At 44.9% G+C, this 15,863-nt stretch overlaps 1 protein-coding gene across 1 annotated transcript; it reads right to left on the bottom strand.

Moving 5' to 3' along the window:
* Positions 1 to 2,575: 2,575 nt before the first annotated feature.
* Positions 2,576 to 15,447, bottom strand: GARIN1B (golgi associated RAB2 interactor 1B). The gene is made up of 7 exons (XM_065883954.1): positions 15,199 to 15,447; positions 13,896 to 14,080; positions 12,681 to 12,933; positions 8,328 to 8,449; positions 5,660 to 5,703; positions 4,470 to 4,472; positions 2,576 to 2,742 (listed from the first exon to the last, which is right to left on the bottom strand). The coding sequence occupies exons 1-7, from the start codon at positions 15,445 to 15,447 to the stop codon at positions 2,576 to 2,578; spliced, it is 1,023 nt and encodes a 340-aa protein (XP_065740026.1).
* Positions 15,448 to 15,863: the final 416 nt, after the last annotated feature.

The raw sequence follows: 15,863 nt of genomic DNA, 5'->3' as shown, positions 1-15,863 counted from the left end.
ATTGACATGTACAGACTGCTGTATTTAAAATGGATAACCAACAAGGACCTACTGTATAACACAGGGAACTCTGCTCAATATTATGTAACAGCCTAAATGGGAAAAGAATTTGAAAAATAATAGATACATGTATATGTATAACCGAATCACCTGAAGCTATCACAACATTGCTAATCAACTGTATTCCAATATAAAATAAAAAGTTTTAAAAAAAAGTTATTTTGTCACTGCCCCCCCCCCTCAAAAAAAAACCACTTCAGTGAAGAAAAAGACCCTCCTAGGGTATCCTAAATCAAAGCAAGACATCCAAAAAAGCTTTCCAATTAGAAGGTTGGGTAGCTTTTCCGAAATACTCACAGTCTGGTTTTTATTGAATGTGAAATATTGTGCATTTTAAATAGAGGTCAGTCCATGGGCCATCTGGCAGACCCTCCTTAGTGACTCTCTTGATCTATAATTTGTGAACCCCTGATTTTACCTATACTTCAAGCCTGGAACCTCTGATTTACCTGTGCTTTGAGCCTGTGTCTCTTCTCCTTGGAATCTCTAATAAGCGCTAACAAGATATGTCAACATTTCAAGGCGGTGTCATATGCAAAAGAAAGTGAGCCAGTGTTTGTAGGGCTGAGACAATAGTAAACTTTGAAAGTTTGAACACAAAAGAGAAACTCTGCCTATTTCACAGACCTTGTCTTAACAACCTTCTGCAGGAACCTTTCTGCAGCCTCAAACCCAAACCGCCATTTGGAACAGCAGGGCCAGGCTAGCAAGTTCAAGTTTGGGAATGCACTAAGGAAGAAGGTCTAAAGCTTGAATCAGAAAAGAGGGACTAACAAGAGAAACTGGCAAAAAGGGACATTTAAGGAGAAGCCTTTGGCTGGAATTCATTTCTGTCTCCTCATCCTTATCCAGAGGAATCTGAGCGGAGAAGAAAACACGTATCTCTTTTGGTATATGGCCTTACTTTCAAGTTTTAAATTAGATAAATAGAAGCTCGGTGAGGCCTCTCTCAGAGGTGACTTCTCTTGTCCTCTCTTCTGTTTCTTTCTGTCACCACTTTTCTGCATCTTCCTTCTTCTCTGATTTTGCCCTCCACATTCCTCTTCACCCCTGTTTTGCTCTCTTCCACCTCTCCTCTGGTCCTGGTTCTCTTTCCTTCCTTCTCTCCACCTCTTGGTCCTGGTCCTTCTGAGAGCACATCTTCTTGTGCTGGAACGGTGGTGAGGTGTGGTGATGTGCAGTGGTGAGGACATGAAGTTATGGACTGGAATGATGCTAGAATAATGCTTCTCATCCAGGAGCCATGCTCCCAAGTGGTTCTCCAGGGAAAGGCTATGTTGTCAGCGTGAGATTATTCTAGTTTTTCCTTAGTTACAGCTTTCTCCTCCCTTCCATCCAGACAGAGTCCCTCAGAAAGCTGAATGCTGCAGTGGCGTTGGCGAGGGCTGCATAGATTCTCTCCAGTGTGAAAGTGTGGCTCAAATAGAACTTCCTGTAGGTGTAGGAGAGAAAAGCTTTCAATAAGATATAACACCTTAAAAGCTCTTCTGTGGGCACCTAGATACTTCTGTTAATTTTTTAAATTGTCAACTATTAATAACAGGTAACTTGTAAGCGTTAGTGGTTTATTGATAATACTTTACTCTGGAAAACATATAACCACTTCTACCTTCTTTAAGGGTCTCTCTCTGGTCAGACAGAGGCACAAAGGAAGTACTTAATGAATAACTGTTAAATGAATACATGGATGGATGGATGAGGGTTGGAGTTTGGGAAGATAAGGGCTGGGCCCCAGCTAGGGCCCCTAGTTCCTTCCCACTCTCCTCAGTGGAAGGTTGGGGTCCCCAAGGAGCTCAGGGAAGGAAAAGGAGCTCCCCCCTCCCCGCTGCAGAGGCAGACCCTCATGCCTCCCACACTGCAGGGAGAAGGCAGCTCTAGTGACGACAGCGTCCTGCTAGTCTCTGTCCCTTCAGAGCCACTTGCAGGAACTCCCAGGGCCCTCTGGTGGCCCTGGAGGTGCCATACTTAGGGTTTCACTCAGGCCAGTTGGAGGTAAAGAAGAACAGGGCAAGAGGAAAGAGGGCTGAGGGCTTCCCTGGTGGTGCAGTGGTTAAGAATCCGCCTGCCAGTGCAGGGGACATGGGTTCGATCCCTGGTCCGGGAAGATCCCACATGCCACAGAGCAACTAAGCCCGTGCGCCACAACTACTGAGGCTACGCTCTAGAGCCCGCGAGCCACAACTACTGAAGCCTGAGCGCCTAGAGCCCGTGGTCCACAATGAGAGAAGCCACTGCAATGAGAAGCCCACGCACCACCACCACGAAGAGTAGCTCCCACTCACCACAACTAGAGAAAGCCCGTGCGCAGCAACAAAGACCCAACACAGCCAAAAATAAATAAATTTATTTATTAAAAAATAAAATAATAATTTAAAAAAAAGAAAGAAAGAGGCCCCCCACTCCTACCCCACAGCCTCCTGGAATCATCCCCAGGACCCTAGGACCTGAACCCAGACCTGAGGTAGAATTCCAGGCCTGTCCCAGGAAGGCAGCTGGATTAATCCCATCACCGTACCTATGAGTGGTGCCAGCTGGGGCCGGTGGAGGCTGCCAGAGTGCTGAGGAGTGAGAGGGGCTGCAGCCCAGTGGGGTTCTCTCTTTCCCACTCTCCATAGGTGAACGACTCCCTCCAACTGAGGTCTCGGGTGCAAGGGATGGCGTCTTCGCTGGGACGTTTTTTTTCTAGGTCAAAAAGGGAATGCATTTGTGTACTTTAATTCACAGAGCACTCTTACAGAGGCCAGCCAACATTTGCGAGGTGCTTATTATGGGCCAGGCGCTGTTCCAAACAGTTACAGGCGTCAATGCTCTTTTAATACTCACAACAACCCCCGAGAGGTCAGTGCTGCCATAGTCCCCATTTGATGCATGAGGATTCTGAGGCCCAGCAAGTTTAAGTCACTTACCTGTGGTCACAAAATGACGAGGCAAGGCCGGAATTCAAAGCCAGATAACCAGGCAACAGAGCCCGTGTTTTTACCACTACGTCATGTGAACAAGGCAGTACCAGTAAAAGGAGGCAACCAACGTGGCTTGGAGAGGTTAACCAAGTGAGTTTCCCTAGGAGATTCAGCTAGCTGAACTGGCAATGGCCTTGAACGCAGATGGCCTGAAGCCAGAGCCTGTTCCTGGTCCACTTGGCTTCAGCTACTCAAAGGGTGGCTTGCAGCCTAGCAGCCTTGGCATCCCCTAGATCATGTGAAAAATGCAGACTCAGGTCCACCCAGACCCACTGAATCAGAATCTGCATATTAACAAGATCCTCAGGGGACCATTTGCACATGAAAGTTTGGGAAGCACTGTGATAGGTCACACCACCCACTGATAGGGAGTTGAAAGATTCAACGACACAGGTAAGCTTGGGGACGCTGGCTTTTCCAAATGTAGCGCCCACGCTCTTTCTCTCCCTCTCTCTCTGTCTCTGTCTCTGTCTCTCTGTCTCTGTCTCTGTCTCTCTCTCTTTCTCTCTCGTCATCCAAAAGTTCCAAGAGGCTGGGGTGTGACTGTCCTTCCAAACTGAAAGGGTACACTACCTGGCCCAAAGAGAAAAGAGGGGTTCCTTCAGCTCCGAGGAAAGAGCAGGGTCCTGAGGACACCCCAGGATGGTTAACTGAAATCATCCTAGGGGCATCTTGGGAACAACAGTTCCCACGACACAGATGGCCTATGAGTCTGAAATTCTAGCTGTTCTCTCAAGTCCTAGAAATAAGTTTGAAATATTCTCTATTTCTGTCTTCTTTAATCTCATGCGGTATGTTTTGAGTGTATGTGTATGTGTGTGTGTGTCTGTGTTTGAATGTATGTGGAAAAACATTAATTAATGAATCACCATTGTATTAGCAGTCACATAATATGAGAAAGCACTTCTAGACTTGGAGAAAACATGGGCCAGCAGTCAGCTCTATTTACCATCTAGAACAGGGGTTGTGAACTGGCAGCCTCCGGGCTCACTTTGGTCTGTGGATACCTTTTGTTTGCCCACTAAGTGTTGGCCTGTACTGTACTTTAGTATTTTATGAAGTGGGGGGGGGGGTATGTGATATAAAAATTCACATTTTTGTTTTTTCTTGAAAAATCAGAGTATCTGGCAACCCCAGGCTTGTGTTACAGCGTGGCAACAATTAGTTGAAGCTTTAATTGAAACGTTCACTTTTTCATGCCACTGTCCCCACCACTCCCTATTGTCTCCTCAATGCTGAAACCAAGTGTCAGCCCAGCTGTTGTTTTACCAATGATAGAGTTGAGAGGAAACCCAGCCATTTCTTATATCTATGACACTTAGTCTCTTTACTCCTCTATACCCCCTGCAGATGTTTGAGCTGCAACCCCTGGTTTGGATAATAGTTGGCACAGCTCCCCTGGGATCTACACATTCCTCTAAATCTCTAAATATAACATGATATTCTGACTGCCTCCTGAGCCAATTTGGAGGAATAATTTCTTAGTGGTGTGGTGCACAAATATTTATTGAGCTCCTATTGTGTTCCCAGCCCTGTGCTTGCCACTGTAGAAATTCAGAGGCACCAGAAAAATTTAGTATTGGTTGAAGAAACAAGACTTAAGCCTATGAAACAATCAGGGATAGTATGTTGTGTAAGAGAGGTTATGAGCAAGGAGAGATTTGTCTGGGCAGGAAGGTGTCGTGAGTGGACCTGAAAGGTTAGGTAGGGTTTAGGGTGGCATCAGGAGGAAGGGAGGAGAGGGGGATGAATAAGGCATGGGGAAGGGTAGCTGAGGTTTGACCAGAGCAGAAGATTTGGGCTGGAGAACAGGAGGAGTCAGAGGGCTCCCATTTGAGGAGGGGACAGTGACCAGGTGAGATGGGTACAAGGGGAAAGTTCATGCAGGATCATCCATGCCATAATGAGTGGATCTGGGGTAAACTAGAACCCAGAAATAAATCGGGAACAGGGCTGCTGTTTCCAGAATGGGTCATGCTGTCTCACACAGACTCTGCGTCTCTTCCTAGAAACCCCGCCTCATCCACCTTGGCCAGCCCACTCTTACTTATCCTCTCTGACTCAGCTCAGACCCCAGGCCTTCTGGGACAGCTTCCCGGGAGGAGGGAGAGAGGCCTGCCTTTGTGCGCCTGTGGCACCCCAGGCTTGAGCTTTGAATGTTGCCTGGAAGGAGAGGTTATGTAATTTGGGGATTTACCCATCTGACTCCAAAAATTATAAACCCCTTGAAGGGGGTGCTGTGTCTTTCTTCACTGTGATTCCAAAGCCTTCAACAGTGTTTGGCTCTTACCAAGTGCTCAGTGCATGCTTTTGAATGAATAAATGAATGAATGAACTAGCAGAAGATTGCTGCCGTGGTCCAGGCAAGAGATGATAAAGTGGACTAGGGTGGCATCTGTGGGAGTAGAAATGAAGTAAAGAATATAAGAAACATTTGAAAGAAAGGAATTAATAGGATTTGATGCCAAATTGACTATGGTGGCCAAAGATCCCGGAGGAACTCAAACTAAGGTACGGGAGGATGACGGCAACCCTGACGGCACCAGGAAAGTTGGGGTGGGGTACTAGAGGCAATCTTACTCCTATATCTGCAGAGCAGAAAATCCTCCGAGACAAGGGTGCCCCGTGCCCTCCGTTACCTGGACTGTCCTTTTTCTTCTCTGTCTTTTTGCTGCTCCTGGAACTCCAGCCATTTCAGGATCAAGAAAATGGAAATCAAAAGGAAAAGAATAGAGCATGAAACTCTCATTTTAAATCTTGTTTCCAGTTATATTTTTCTTGATGCAACAAAAGCTTTAGAGGCAGATATAAATGTGAAAAAGGCCAGCTGTGACTATATTGGGTGGGTGTGACGCATATTAAAGTAGCAGAAGAAAAAATAGGGAAGGGGGAGGCGGGATGGGGTGGAGTTTGGGCAGCAGAACCCAGGCTGCTGATATTGCTGAGGTGGAGTGGGTGTGACTCCATCTGTTTGGTCCTGCGTCTTGGCCATTTATTTTATTTGCTGTACATTGCATGTTGCTGCCAACGTTCAAAAACCGCTATAACCACAACCAGACTAGAACCTGCCTAAATGAGGAGAAAAATCATCACTCAGGGCTGCATGCTGAAAAATTAAAGAGAAGAAACTAAATGTCTGTACAAAGCAATTATTGAGAGAAGGAAGCAAAAATTCAATGTTCCCTGTTTCTCACATCCCTCTGATCCGTCTTGTACATGACAGCCCAGACTCAGTTGCCATAGCTCCCTGGCTGGTCCCTCCACACCTAGCCTCCCTCTCTTCAAATCACTGTCACGGCAACAGCCAGCATGACCTTTTTAAAATGTACATGGGATCATGCCACTTCCCTGTTTAAAATGCTGCTAAGGCTCCCATTACACTTAAAATCTAAATCCATTCGCATGGCTTCCCAGCCCCTGCCTGGCTTGGTCCCTGTCCACTTCTACGTATGTCGTCCTACCACCATCCCCACTTCCCTACTGGCCTTCCTTCCCTTTCTCTGCACTCACCAAGCTTCTTCCTCAGGGCGAAGCCTCATTTGTTGCCTTACCCTGCACAGCTTTCTCCGCCCTTTAACTGGCTTGTGCATGTTTCTCCTTCAGGTCTTTGACTCCTCTGACCTCCTGGAGATATTAAAAGCTGTCTGTGCCGGAGATTGCCAGTAGGTCCCGAGCATGCCCTTTTCCCTTCTCCCTCCGGGGCAGAACATCTAATTTTGTGTTGGGCCCATGGCTATGTGGAATGGAGGCTGCATTTCCCAGCCTCCTTTGCAGCTGGGTGTGGCCATGTGAGTGAATTGTGACCAGTGAGGTATAAACAGAAGCCGTCCTTCCCAGAGTAATAAAGAAAATCTGTAAGTTAACATTCTAAGACAGTCAAAATATCTTGCTATTAGATACCAAGTATCTTCCTCCATTAGAGTCCAGGGCTCTCCAGCTCAGCAATGTGACATCTTACCATCTTACATCTTCCTTCATTACAGCTCTCTGTATGATATACAGAGTGACAAGCACAGTATAAATTCTTTAACAGCGGGCAACGAACAAGTCTTTTTCTTGTGTTAATAGTTTTTCTACTTCCAGCTCAAGTTAGGATTAATAATACAAGCTAATTTTTTTCTTTTTGGCCGCGCCTCGCAGCTTGCGGGATCTCAGTTCCCCGACCAGGAACTGAACCCAGGCCCTCAGCAGTGAGAGCGCAGAGTCCTAACCACAGGACCGCCAGGGAATTCCCTACAAGTTAATATTAATTGAGAGTTTATTACATCCTCCTGTAAATTTGCTGAGGATGGGCCGAGCACTTGATGCACGTGAGCTCATTTAATCCTGACACGAACTGCTTGAGGCTGGCAGTACCGCAATTTCTACTTTATAGGTGTAAAAACCAAGGCCCAGCAGAGTTAAGCAATATGCCCCCAAGGGCTCATAGTCAGAGTGGTGACTTGGGCCCAGGGTTGTGTGAGCTCTTACCCATTATGAGAGATTGCATCCTCTGAGCTCTCCTGGTTTTCAGTTTATTACTGGCATTCACAAAGAAAACTTTCTTTTTTAAAATTCTGTCTCTGAGTTGCTGGTCCCTGTTATGACAAAAATCTCCTTCTCTCTGACACCTCGTTTTTCTCTTCCGGTGACATTTACTAAATTTTTTTCTGTTCTTCCTTTTCTTTGACACCACAGATCAAGTTCACTAGGACCCCGGTTCCCATTTTATCTTTGCTCTCTGGCCGTGGTGCCCTGTGGTCTAAGTGCTCTCGACCTCTGTCTCTCTCATACCAACCGGTCTTAAGACGCAACCCTAAGTCATCTGTACATGTAAGGACATTTCCTCAGGCATGGAGAAGACAGGCCTGCAGGAGGGAGCTTTCCAGAAAACATTAAAAAAAAAAAAAAGTGACTATAGAAGCTCCATAAAGTTCAAGCAGAGGCCAGGTAAGTAGGTAATGGAACCCAGTGACAGATGATGACATTTTAAACAACGTTTTGATTACTTTTCTGTAGGACTAGAAACTAGTTTAGAAATTAGGTTTTACTTTTCCACCTGTGTTACTAATTTATTCTGAATATTGAAGAAGCTACTTTCCATTTTTTATAAAATTCCTCCTCTGGGGTCAAGCCCACGATGCTTGTGGAGAAGAATTAGGCAAAGAGACCAGGAAAAGGTTGCCCTGAGTCAAGAATACAGACTGGATACTGAGGGGCAAGACTTCATGCACCTCCCTGTACCCATTGACCAAGATAACTTGGTTTCTGGATCTCCCAGCGCAGACCATCTGGGGACGTCATGCCGGCTGGATTTGAGTCATGTACCTGAACTGGTTGTGCTGGTGCAAGTCGGCAAAAATCTGAGAGAGGGCCTCACTCTCCCCCTTGGCCATCAGCTGCGCGAGGCTCTCACTGGGCTGGGAGGCTTGGAGTTTCTTCTGCACTAACTAGATGGAGGAAAAAAGCAAAACCAGGTGTAAGTTCTCAGCCTCTCTGCATTTTCCTAATATCATGGTCCAGACCCTAAAGGTTAGAACTCAGCTGTCCTATCAGACAGAGCCATGCCAATTGCGCAGAGAGGCAATTCTGAGGCCATATCTGTTTGTTTATACCCCCGTACCGTTATAAATATCCTTTGGTGTCCTGAGAATAACATTGTCCCTGAAAACTTTAAACATAATTTAGTAGATAAGCTATTCTTATTAACATACCTTAATACGTTATTGAATAGCCTATTAATATAAACTTTAATAAAGCTTATGCTACTTGGTTTTATATTTAAATGGAAGGGGATTAAATGTTTATTGTAGGAATTTAATGTTTTTCAAATTCATTTCTCTAAGAAATAGCCTACGTTGAGCTACTTTTTTATGCCAGAGTAAAACTGCCTTTTTTCCTGTTGCCTGTGATACCCCAGAGATGCCCCAGTTGTGCACACAGCTCATAGCCATTCAATATTTATTGAATATCAACTACGTGCCAGGCACTGGGGAGTCGAAGTGATGAAAACAGATAAAAATCTCGGCCTTCATGGATTTTGTGTTGTAACTCAAGTCAGGCTTCTGTTCATTATACTATAAGGCCTGGGGCAAAAAGGCCCAGGTGGCTTCCCTGAATTCTATCAAATATTTAAAGAAGTAGTAAAACCAATTGTCACAAACTCAGAAATAGAGGAGGAGGGAACACTTCCCAAATTACTCAGTAAGGGGAGTATTACCCTGATACCAAAGCCAGGCTATCACAGGAAAACTACAGACCAATATCTCTAATGAACATAGATGCAAAACTCCTTAACAAAATGCTAGTGAACCAGATCCAGTAATATATAAAAAGGATCATACAGACCGTAACCAAATGGAATTTATTGCAGGAACACAAGGCTGGTTTAACATCTAAAAGTGAATTAATGTAATATACTATATTAATAGAATAAAGGACAAAATATGTGATCATCTCAGCAGATGGAGAAAAAGCATCTGACAAAATTTAATACCCACTCATGATAAAAATTCTCAATAAACAAGGAATAGAAGGGAATTTCCTGAACCTTATAAAGGGCATCTACAAAAATCCCATGGTTAACATCATACTTAATAAAAGACTCGATGTTTTTCCCCTAATACCAGGAACAAGGCGAGGATGTCTACTTTTGCTACTTCTATTAAACATTGTACTGAAGGTTCTAACTAATGCAATAAGGCAATAAACAAATAAATGGATCCAAACTGGAAATGAAGTTAAGCTGTCTTTATTCGCAGATGACATGAATGTATGCACATATGTAGAAAATCCCAAGGAATCCACTAAAACTACTACAACTGACAAACAAGATTAATACACAAAAACCAATTGTATTCCTGTACACTTTCAATGACTGATGCAAAAATTAAATTAAGAAAACAATTCCATTCACAATAGTATCAACAACAATCAAATACTTAGGAATATATTGAACAAAAGAAGTATAGAACTTGTAAACTGAAAGCTACAAAACATTGCTAAGGGAAATTAAATTAGATTGACATAAATGGAAAGACATTTGATATACATGTATTAAAAGACTCAATATTGTCAAGATGGCAATTTTCCCCAAATTGATATATAAATTCCACATGTCCTTATCAAAATTCCAACAGGCTTTTTTTTTTTTTTTTGTAGAAATCGACAAGTTGATCCTAAAATTTACATGGAAATGCAAAGGATCTGGAATAGCCAAAACAATTTGAAAAAGAGCAAAATTGGAAGATTTACAACACCTAATTTCAAAACTTACTATAAAGCTACGTTAATCAAGACATTGTGGGATTGGCACAAGAATAGGCAAACGAATCAATGGAACAGAACTGAGAAGCGAGAAATAGAGCCTTACATTTATGGTCAATTGATTTTTGGCAAAGATGTCAAGACAATTCAATGTGGAAAGGATAGGCTTTTCAACAAATGGTACTAGGACAGTTGTATATCCACATGCTAAAAAAAAAAAAAAAAAGTACTTAAAAAAGTACCCCTACCTCACATCATACACAAGTATTAATTCAAAATGGATCAGAGACCTAAATGTAAGAGCTAAGTCTTCTAGACTTCTAGAAGAAAATATAGGATAACATCTTAGTGACTTTGGGTTGAGCAAAGAGTTTTTAGATACAACACCAAAAGCCTGACCCATAAAAGAAAAAATTGATAAACTGCATTTCATCAAAATTTTAAACTTCTGGGTTTCCCTGGTGGTGCAGCGGTTAAGAATCCACCTGCCAATGCAGGGGACACGGGTTCAAGCCCTGGTCTGGGAGGATCCCACACGCTGTGGAGCGCGTGCTGCAACTACTAAAGCCTGCGCGCCTAGAGCCCGTGCTCTGCAACAAGAGAAGCCACCGCAATGAGAAGCCCGCGCACTGCAACGAAGAGAGGTCCCTGTTCGCCACAACTAGAGAAAGCCTGCGTGCAGCAACAAAGACCCAACGCAGCCAAAAATAAAAATAAATAAAATAAATAAATAAAATAAAATTTTAAACTTTTGCTCCTCAAAAGACATCATTAAGAAAATGAAAAGACAACTCACGGACTAGGAGAAAATATTTACAAATCATACATCTGATAAAGGACTTGTATCCAGAATATGCAAAGAACTCTTACAACTCAATAAGAAGAAAACAATCAATTTAAAAATAGGCAAGGGACTTCCCTGGTGGTCCAGTGGTTAAGACTCTGCGCTTCCACTGCAGGGGGCCTGGGTTTGATCCCTGGTCAGGGAACTAGATCCCACATGCATGCCACAACTAAGAGTCTGCATGCCACAACTAAGGAGCAGGCGAGCTGCAACTAAGAAGCCGGCCTGCCTCAACTAAGACCTGGCACAACCAAATAAATAAATAAAATAGATATATATTTTTTAAAGTTTCAAGAAAGATTTGAATAGAAATTTCACCAAGAAGATACATAAATGACTAATAAGCCCATGTAAAGTTGCTCGACAGGAAACCCTAATTAAAAACATAACACATCCACTAGAATGACTTTAATTAAAAAGATAATACCGGGCTTCCCTGGTGGCGCAGTAGTTGAGAGTCCGCCTGCTGATGCAGGGGACACGGGTTCGTGCCCCGGTCCTGGAAGATCCCACATGCCGCAGAGCAGCTGGGCCCGTGAGCCATGGCTGCTGAGCCTGCGCGCGCATCTGGAGCCTGTGCTCCGCAACGGGAGAGGCCGCAACAGTGAGAGGCCCGAATACCGCAAAAAACAAACAAACAAAAAGATAATACCATTGTTTTGTTTTTGTTTTTTTTTTTTTTGGCCGTGTGGCTTGTGGAATTTTAGTTCCCTGACCAGGGATTGAACCCAGGCCCTCAGCAGTGAACAGAGTCCTAACCACTGAACCGCCAGGGAATTCCCAACAATACCATTGCTGGTGAAGATGCGGAGAAACTAAAACGCTCATGCATTATTGGAGGGAATGTAAAATGGTACTGTCACCTTGGAAAACAGTTTGCCGGTTTAAACATAAACTTACCATATGACCCAGCAATTCCAATTCCTTGGAATCTACCCATGACAAATGAAAACATACCCTAACATACATCTATACAAAAACTCGTACACAAATGTCCACAGCAGCATTATTCATAATAGCCCCAAACTGGAAACAATCCAAATGTCCATCAACTGGTGAATAGATAAAACATGGTATATCTATACAATTGAATACTATTCAGCAATTGAAAGGAATAAATTATTGATAATCTGTGACTCTACCCTAGAGTTGGCCCCATGCTATGATATGGATGAACTTGAAAAACCTTATGCTAAGTGAAAGAAGCCAGACACGAAAGCCTATATATTATAGGATTCCATTTATATGAAATGTTTCAGAAATATGAGTAGAGATTGAAGACAGATCAGTGGCTGCCTAGGGCAGAAAGTAGGAACAGGGAATGACTGCAAATGGGCATGAGGGAATTTTTTAGGGTGATAGAAATGTTCTAAAACTGGATTGTGGTGATGGTTGCACAACTCCATACATTTATTGAAAAATTTGAACTGTGCACTCAGGTGAATTTTAATCAGTAAAGCTGGTCAGAAAAGGCCTAAGGCAAGGCTTCCCAGGGTGCCCCCGTATCAGCTCACTGAAGCTCTACAGCTCAGCTCTGACCTTGGCTGGAGGAGCCAATGGTGCCCACTTACCTGTGAGTCTCCTGAGGGACTGCAGCTGTTCTTGGGTACCAGGCAGTGAGTGACGAGAATCCTAGGGTCTTTGGTGGTGATGGACAGGCCCTTCTGCAGAATTTGAACCAGTCGGATCCAGAAGTGGAAGACAGTCTGAGGATGGTCAGGGTGGAGCCTCAGGTAGTAGATCTTCTCCGTGACTGTCCTCAACCGCAGGACACGTTGAAAGCGGTCACAGACCTGGAGCTCCACAAACTTCAAAGGGAGAATCCTGAAGGCGTGAGGGAAGACACATATTGCTTCTGATCCAACCCTGTCTTCATTAAAATGAGGAGTGTCTCCTTCAGAACCGAGGCTTTGGTGGGTAGGAGACAGAATGCTTAGCACAGTGGTGCTCAAACTTTGGGGAGATCAGATTCACCTGGGGAGCTTGTTTAAAATGCAGATACCTCAAGATAACCCCAAAGATTCAGATTCAGTAGGTCTGGGGTGAGCCCCTGGAATCTGCATTCTAACCTCTACCCATCCTGCCATGATTCTCATGCTGGTGTTCCCTGGATCCTGCTTGAGAGGGACAGCCTGGGAGTAAGGTAGCTGGGATCATAGGGCTTTTCAATTTCCTTCTTGAGAGCACAACAGGAGCTGGGTCCCACTGTCCAGCTTGTCCATTTATTGACCTCAATGCCTCCATTACTCTTCCCAAAGGAGCTAAGACTCAGGAGCTGGCTTTGGATCTAGTATTAGTCAGCTGGGTCTGGGCTGTACTTGCCATAGGTGTACCTAGAACATAATGGAGAGGTCTATCACTGAAGCAACATGGAGCAATGAAGGGTTTACTTGGACTTCTGGGAATACCTAGAGATTCCTGAGATATCCTACAGAAGAGGCTCAAACATCTAAAAGGGCCGTTTCATCCCCGACAAGCATAATGTTACAGCTCCAAGTGAGACTTCGTTCCACTCACTTTCCCAGTAGGAAGACTGCAATGCAGCAAGTAACTTGTGACTCAAAAATTAGTTGAGTCTAGTTAGTTGCATAAGGACTAGAACCTGCATCTCCCAGCCAGTGCTTCATCTGCCAGACTGCCTGGCTTCCTTGCCCCTTGGTCCCAAGTGGAGAGATTTCCTAAGAATTCAGTGCAGTGAATGCAGCGAGAAGGAAAGAGGGCATGTAGACTGGCCCTCACTCCTGTCTACTTTATGGCCCCCCTTTGCCCCCCTTCAGGATGCTTACCTCTTCAGGATGATCTTGGGGGCTATAGTTGGTTGGTTCCATGTCTGGCTCTGCCCATGGTGCCATTTGACGTTGGCCATGAAGAGGATGTTGGGAAGAGGCAGGCAGGGCACAGAGGAGGTCACCCCAAGGGCCGTGGTGTTGGAGGCTTTGTAGATGCCTATCCAGTTCCTGCTCTTTTTGACCTGCAAAGCAGCACCCCCAGGGTACAGTCTGAGCACCGGCAGAAGCAGCAGTACGCTTTAGGCGAGAGTTTCTCAGACTTAGCACCATTCACAGTTTGGGCTGGATAATTCTTTGCTTGGGGGAGGAGCTGTCCTGTGCATTGTAAGATATTTAGCAGCGTCCATGGCCTCTGCCCAATAGATGCCAGGAGCAATCTCCACCCTCCCCCCATACAAATTGCGATAACCCAAAATGTCTTCAGACATTGCCAAATGCCCCCTGGTGGCAGGGGCAAAATCATCGCTTGTTGGGAACCACAGTTTTAACCTATATTGGTTAAACAACTGTACCAGTATTTACTTTACCTACTATTAGCGATTGCCCACAAGAGTTCCTTGACGTGTGTCACACTTCTGTGAATCCTCCCCAGACTGTTTCCTGGATTTTCTTTGAAAAACCTATCCTTTGGCACTTTCTTGAGGGGCCCTATTATCTCCTGCACCTTTTCTGCACTGTCAGGTCCCTGTAACTTCCAAGTTCTGTTTATTCTGGGTTCCATCTGGCCTGAGGGGAGCCCAGACAAGGAAACAAAAATGCACTGAGTGCCATTGCACTAAAGCCTTTGCCTCCTGTGTTTCATGGAACAGCCAGGTCAGTCCCACTCTTATTACAATAGAGGAAACTGGGATTCAGGGTGTGCAGGTCACCTTCCTGATGACACCTCCTGATAAGAAAGCAGTGGACCGGACTCTGAGCCCAGATCTCTCCGGGCATCCAGCTCCTATTCTTTCACCCACCAACATTTCTGTTCCGAACCCTCAAAGGGCAGCTCATTTTACTGCCTCTTTGTTCATCTGCTTTGAGCTGACAGCCTGGAGGAGGAAGTAAATTGAGGGAGGAAGCTACCAAATCCTCCACTCAGAGCAGACAACACTTGACCTCTCTCCCCAGAGTGACTGCAGGAGAAAACCTATCTGGAGCTCTGCAAAGTCAGGGTCAGATGGGGTATCCTTGCCTTAGGTTCCTCTCTTTGCCTCAGTTGTCACTCCACTCCAGTTCCAGGGCCAGACTCTCCGTCACATTGTGGGAACAGATTTAGAGGAATCAAGGAGTGCCATTCTGAGCGGCCCAAGAGTACCTGGACAAAGTTGCTTTCAAACACCACCGATTCAGGAAACAGGTTGAATTCTGGAGAATGAACCATCTGGCAGAGCAGTCCCTCCTCCACACCCAGGCCCACTCCAGGATTTGGTTCCCTATCCACAGGAGAGAGGCGCCTGAATTCTTCCCAGGCATTCAGGGAAGGGAAGGTTGGATAGGATCTTGTGACTTTGACTGTCTTCTTCGATTTGTTCCAAGTCTTTCTATGTGGAACTGATGACAACATTTCCGCACATGCTCAGGGGCCTGCTGCGCATTTGTCCCGGGATCTCTCTCTTCCCTTCTGGCCTTGGGCAGCTGGCCAAGGCCTGGGACCACCAATCAGATCACAATGATGAATGGATGACATCATGAAAAACCAGGGCAGGCCTGCAGGAAAGGGAAATGCAGAGGAGCCTCCCTTTTCCTCCAGGGTGCTTTTATAGCTTGTTTAGTGCCCTGACAGCCCCCAGCCCTTCTCAGGACCTGAGCTCCCCCAGAACTTGCTAAGAAAGTACTGAACCAGGCACAAAGCAAAGAAGGAAGGCTGTTAGGAAGCTCCTTCTGCTTCTAAAAGGAAAATACCCTCCCTGCCTTTCAACCCTCCCTTACTCTGAATGCGACTACCCCCAAAGAATTTTTTAATTTATTTTTATTTTTGTT

The sequence above is a fragment of the Phocoena phocoena genome, chromosome 9 (assembly GCF_963924675.1).
Source record: "Phocoena phocoena chromosome 9, mPhoPho1.1, whole genome shotgun sequence".
Classification (NCBI taxonomy): Eukaryota; Metazoa; Chordata; class Mammalia; order Artiodactyla; family Phocoenidae; genus Phocoena; species Phocoena phocoena.
This window is presented reverse-complemented; position numbering and strand designations above follow the sequence as displayed.

What these genes read in the sequence shown, in the direction of transcription:
- GARIN1B (XM_065883954.1), bottom strand. Translation starts at nt 15,447, where the DNA reads ATGTTGTCATCAGTTCCACATAGAAAGACTTGGAACAAATCGAAGAAG. An exon ending in TTGAAAGCAACTTTGTCCAG is followed by an intron (nt 14,081 to 15,198) that starts GTACTCTTGGGC and finishes GCTGCTTTGCAG; the next exon opens with GTCAAAAAGAGCAGGAACTG. An exon ending in CACCAGCACAACCAGTTCAG is followed by an intron (nt 5,704 to 8,327) that starts GTACATGACTCA and finishes AAATGGCTGGAG; the next exon opens with TTCCAGGAGCAGCAAAAAGA.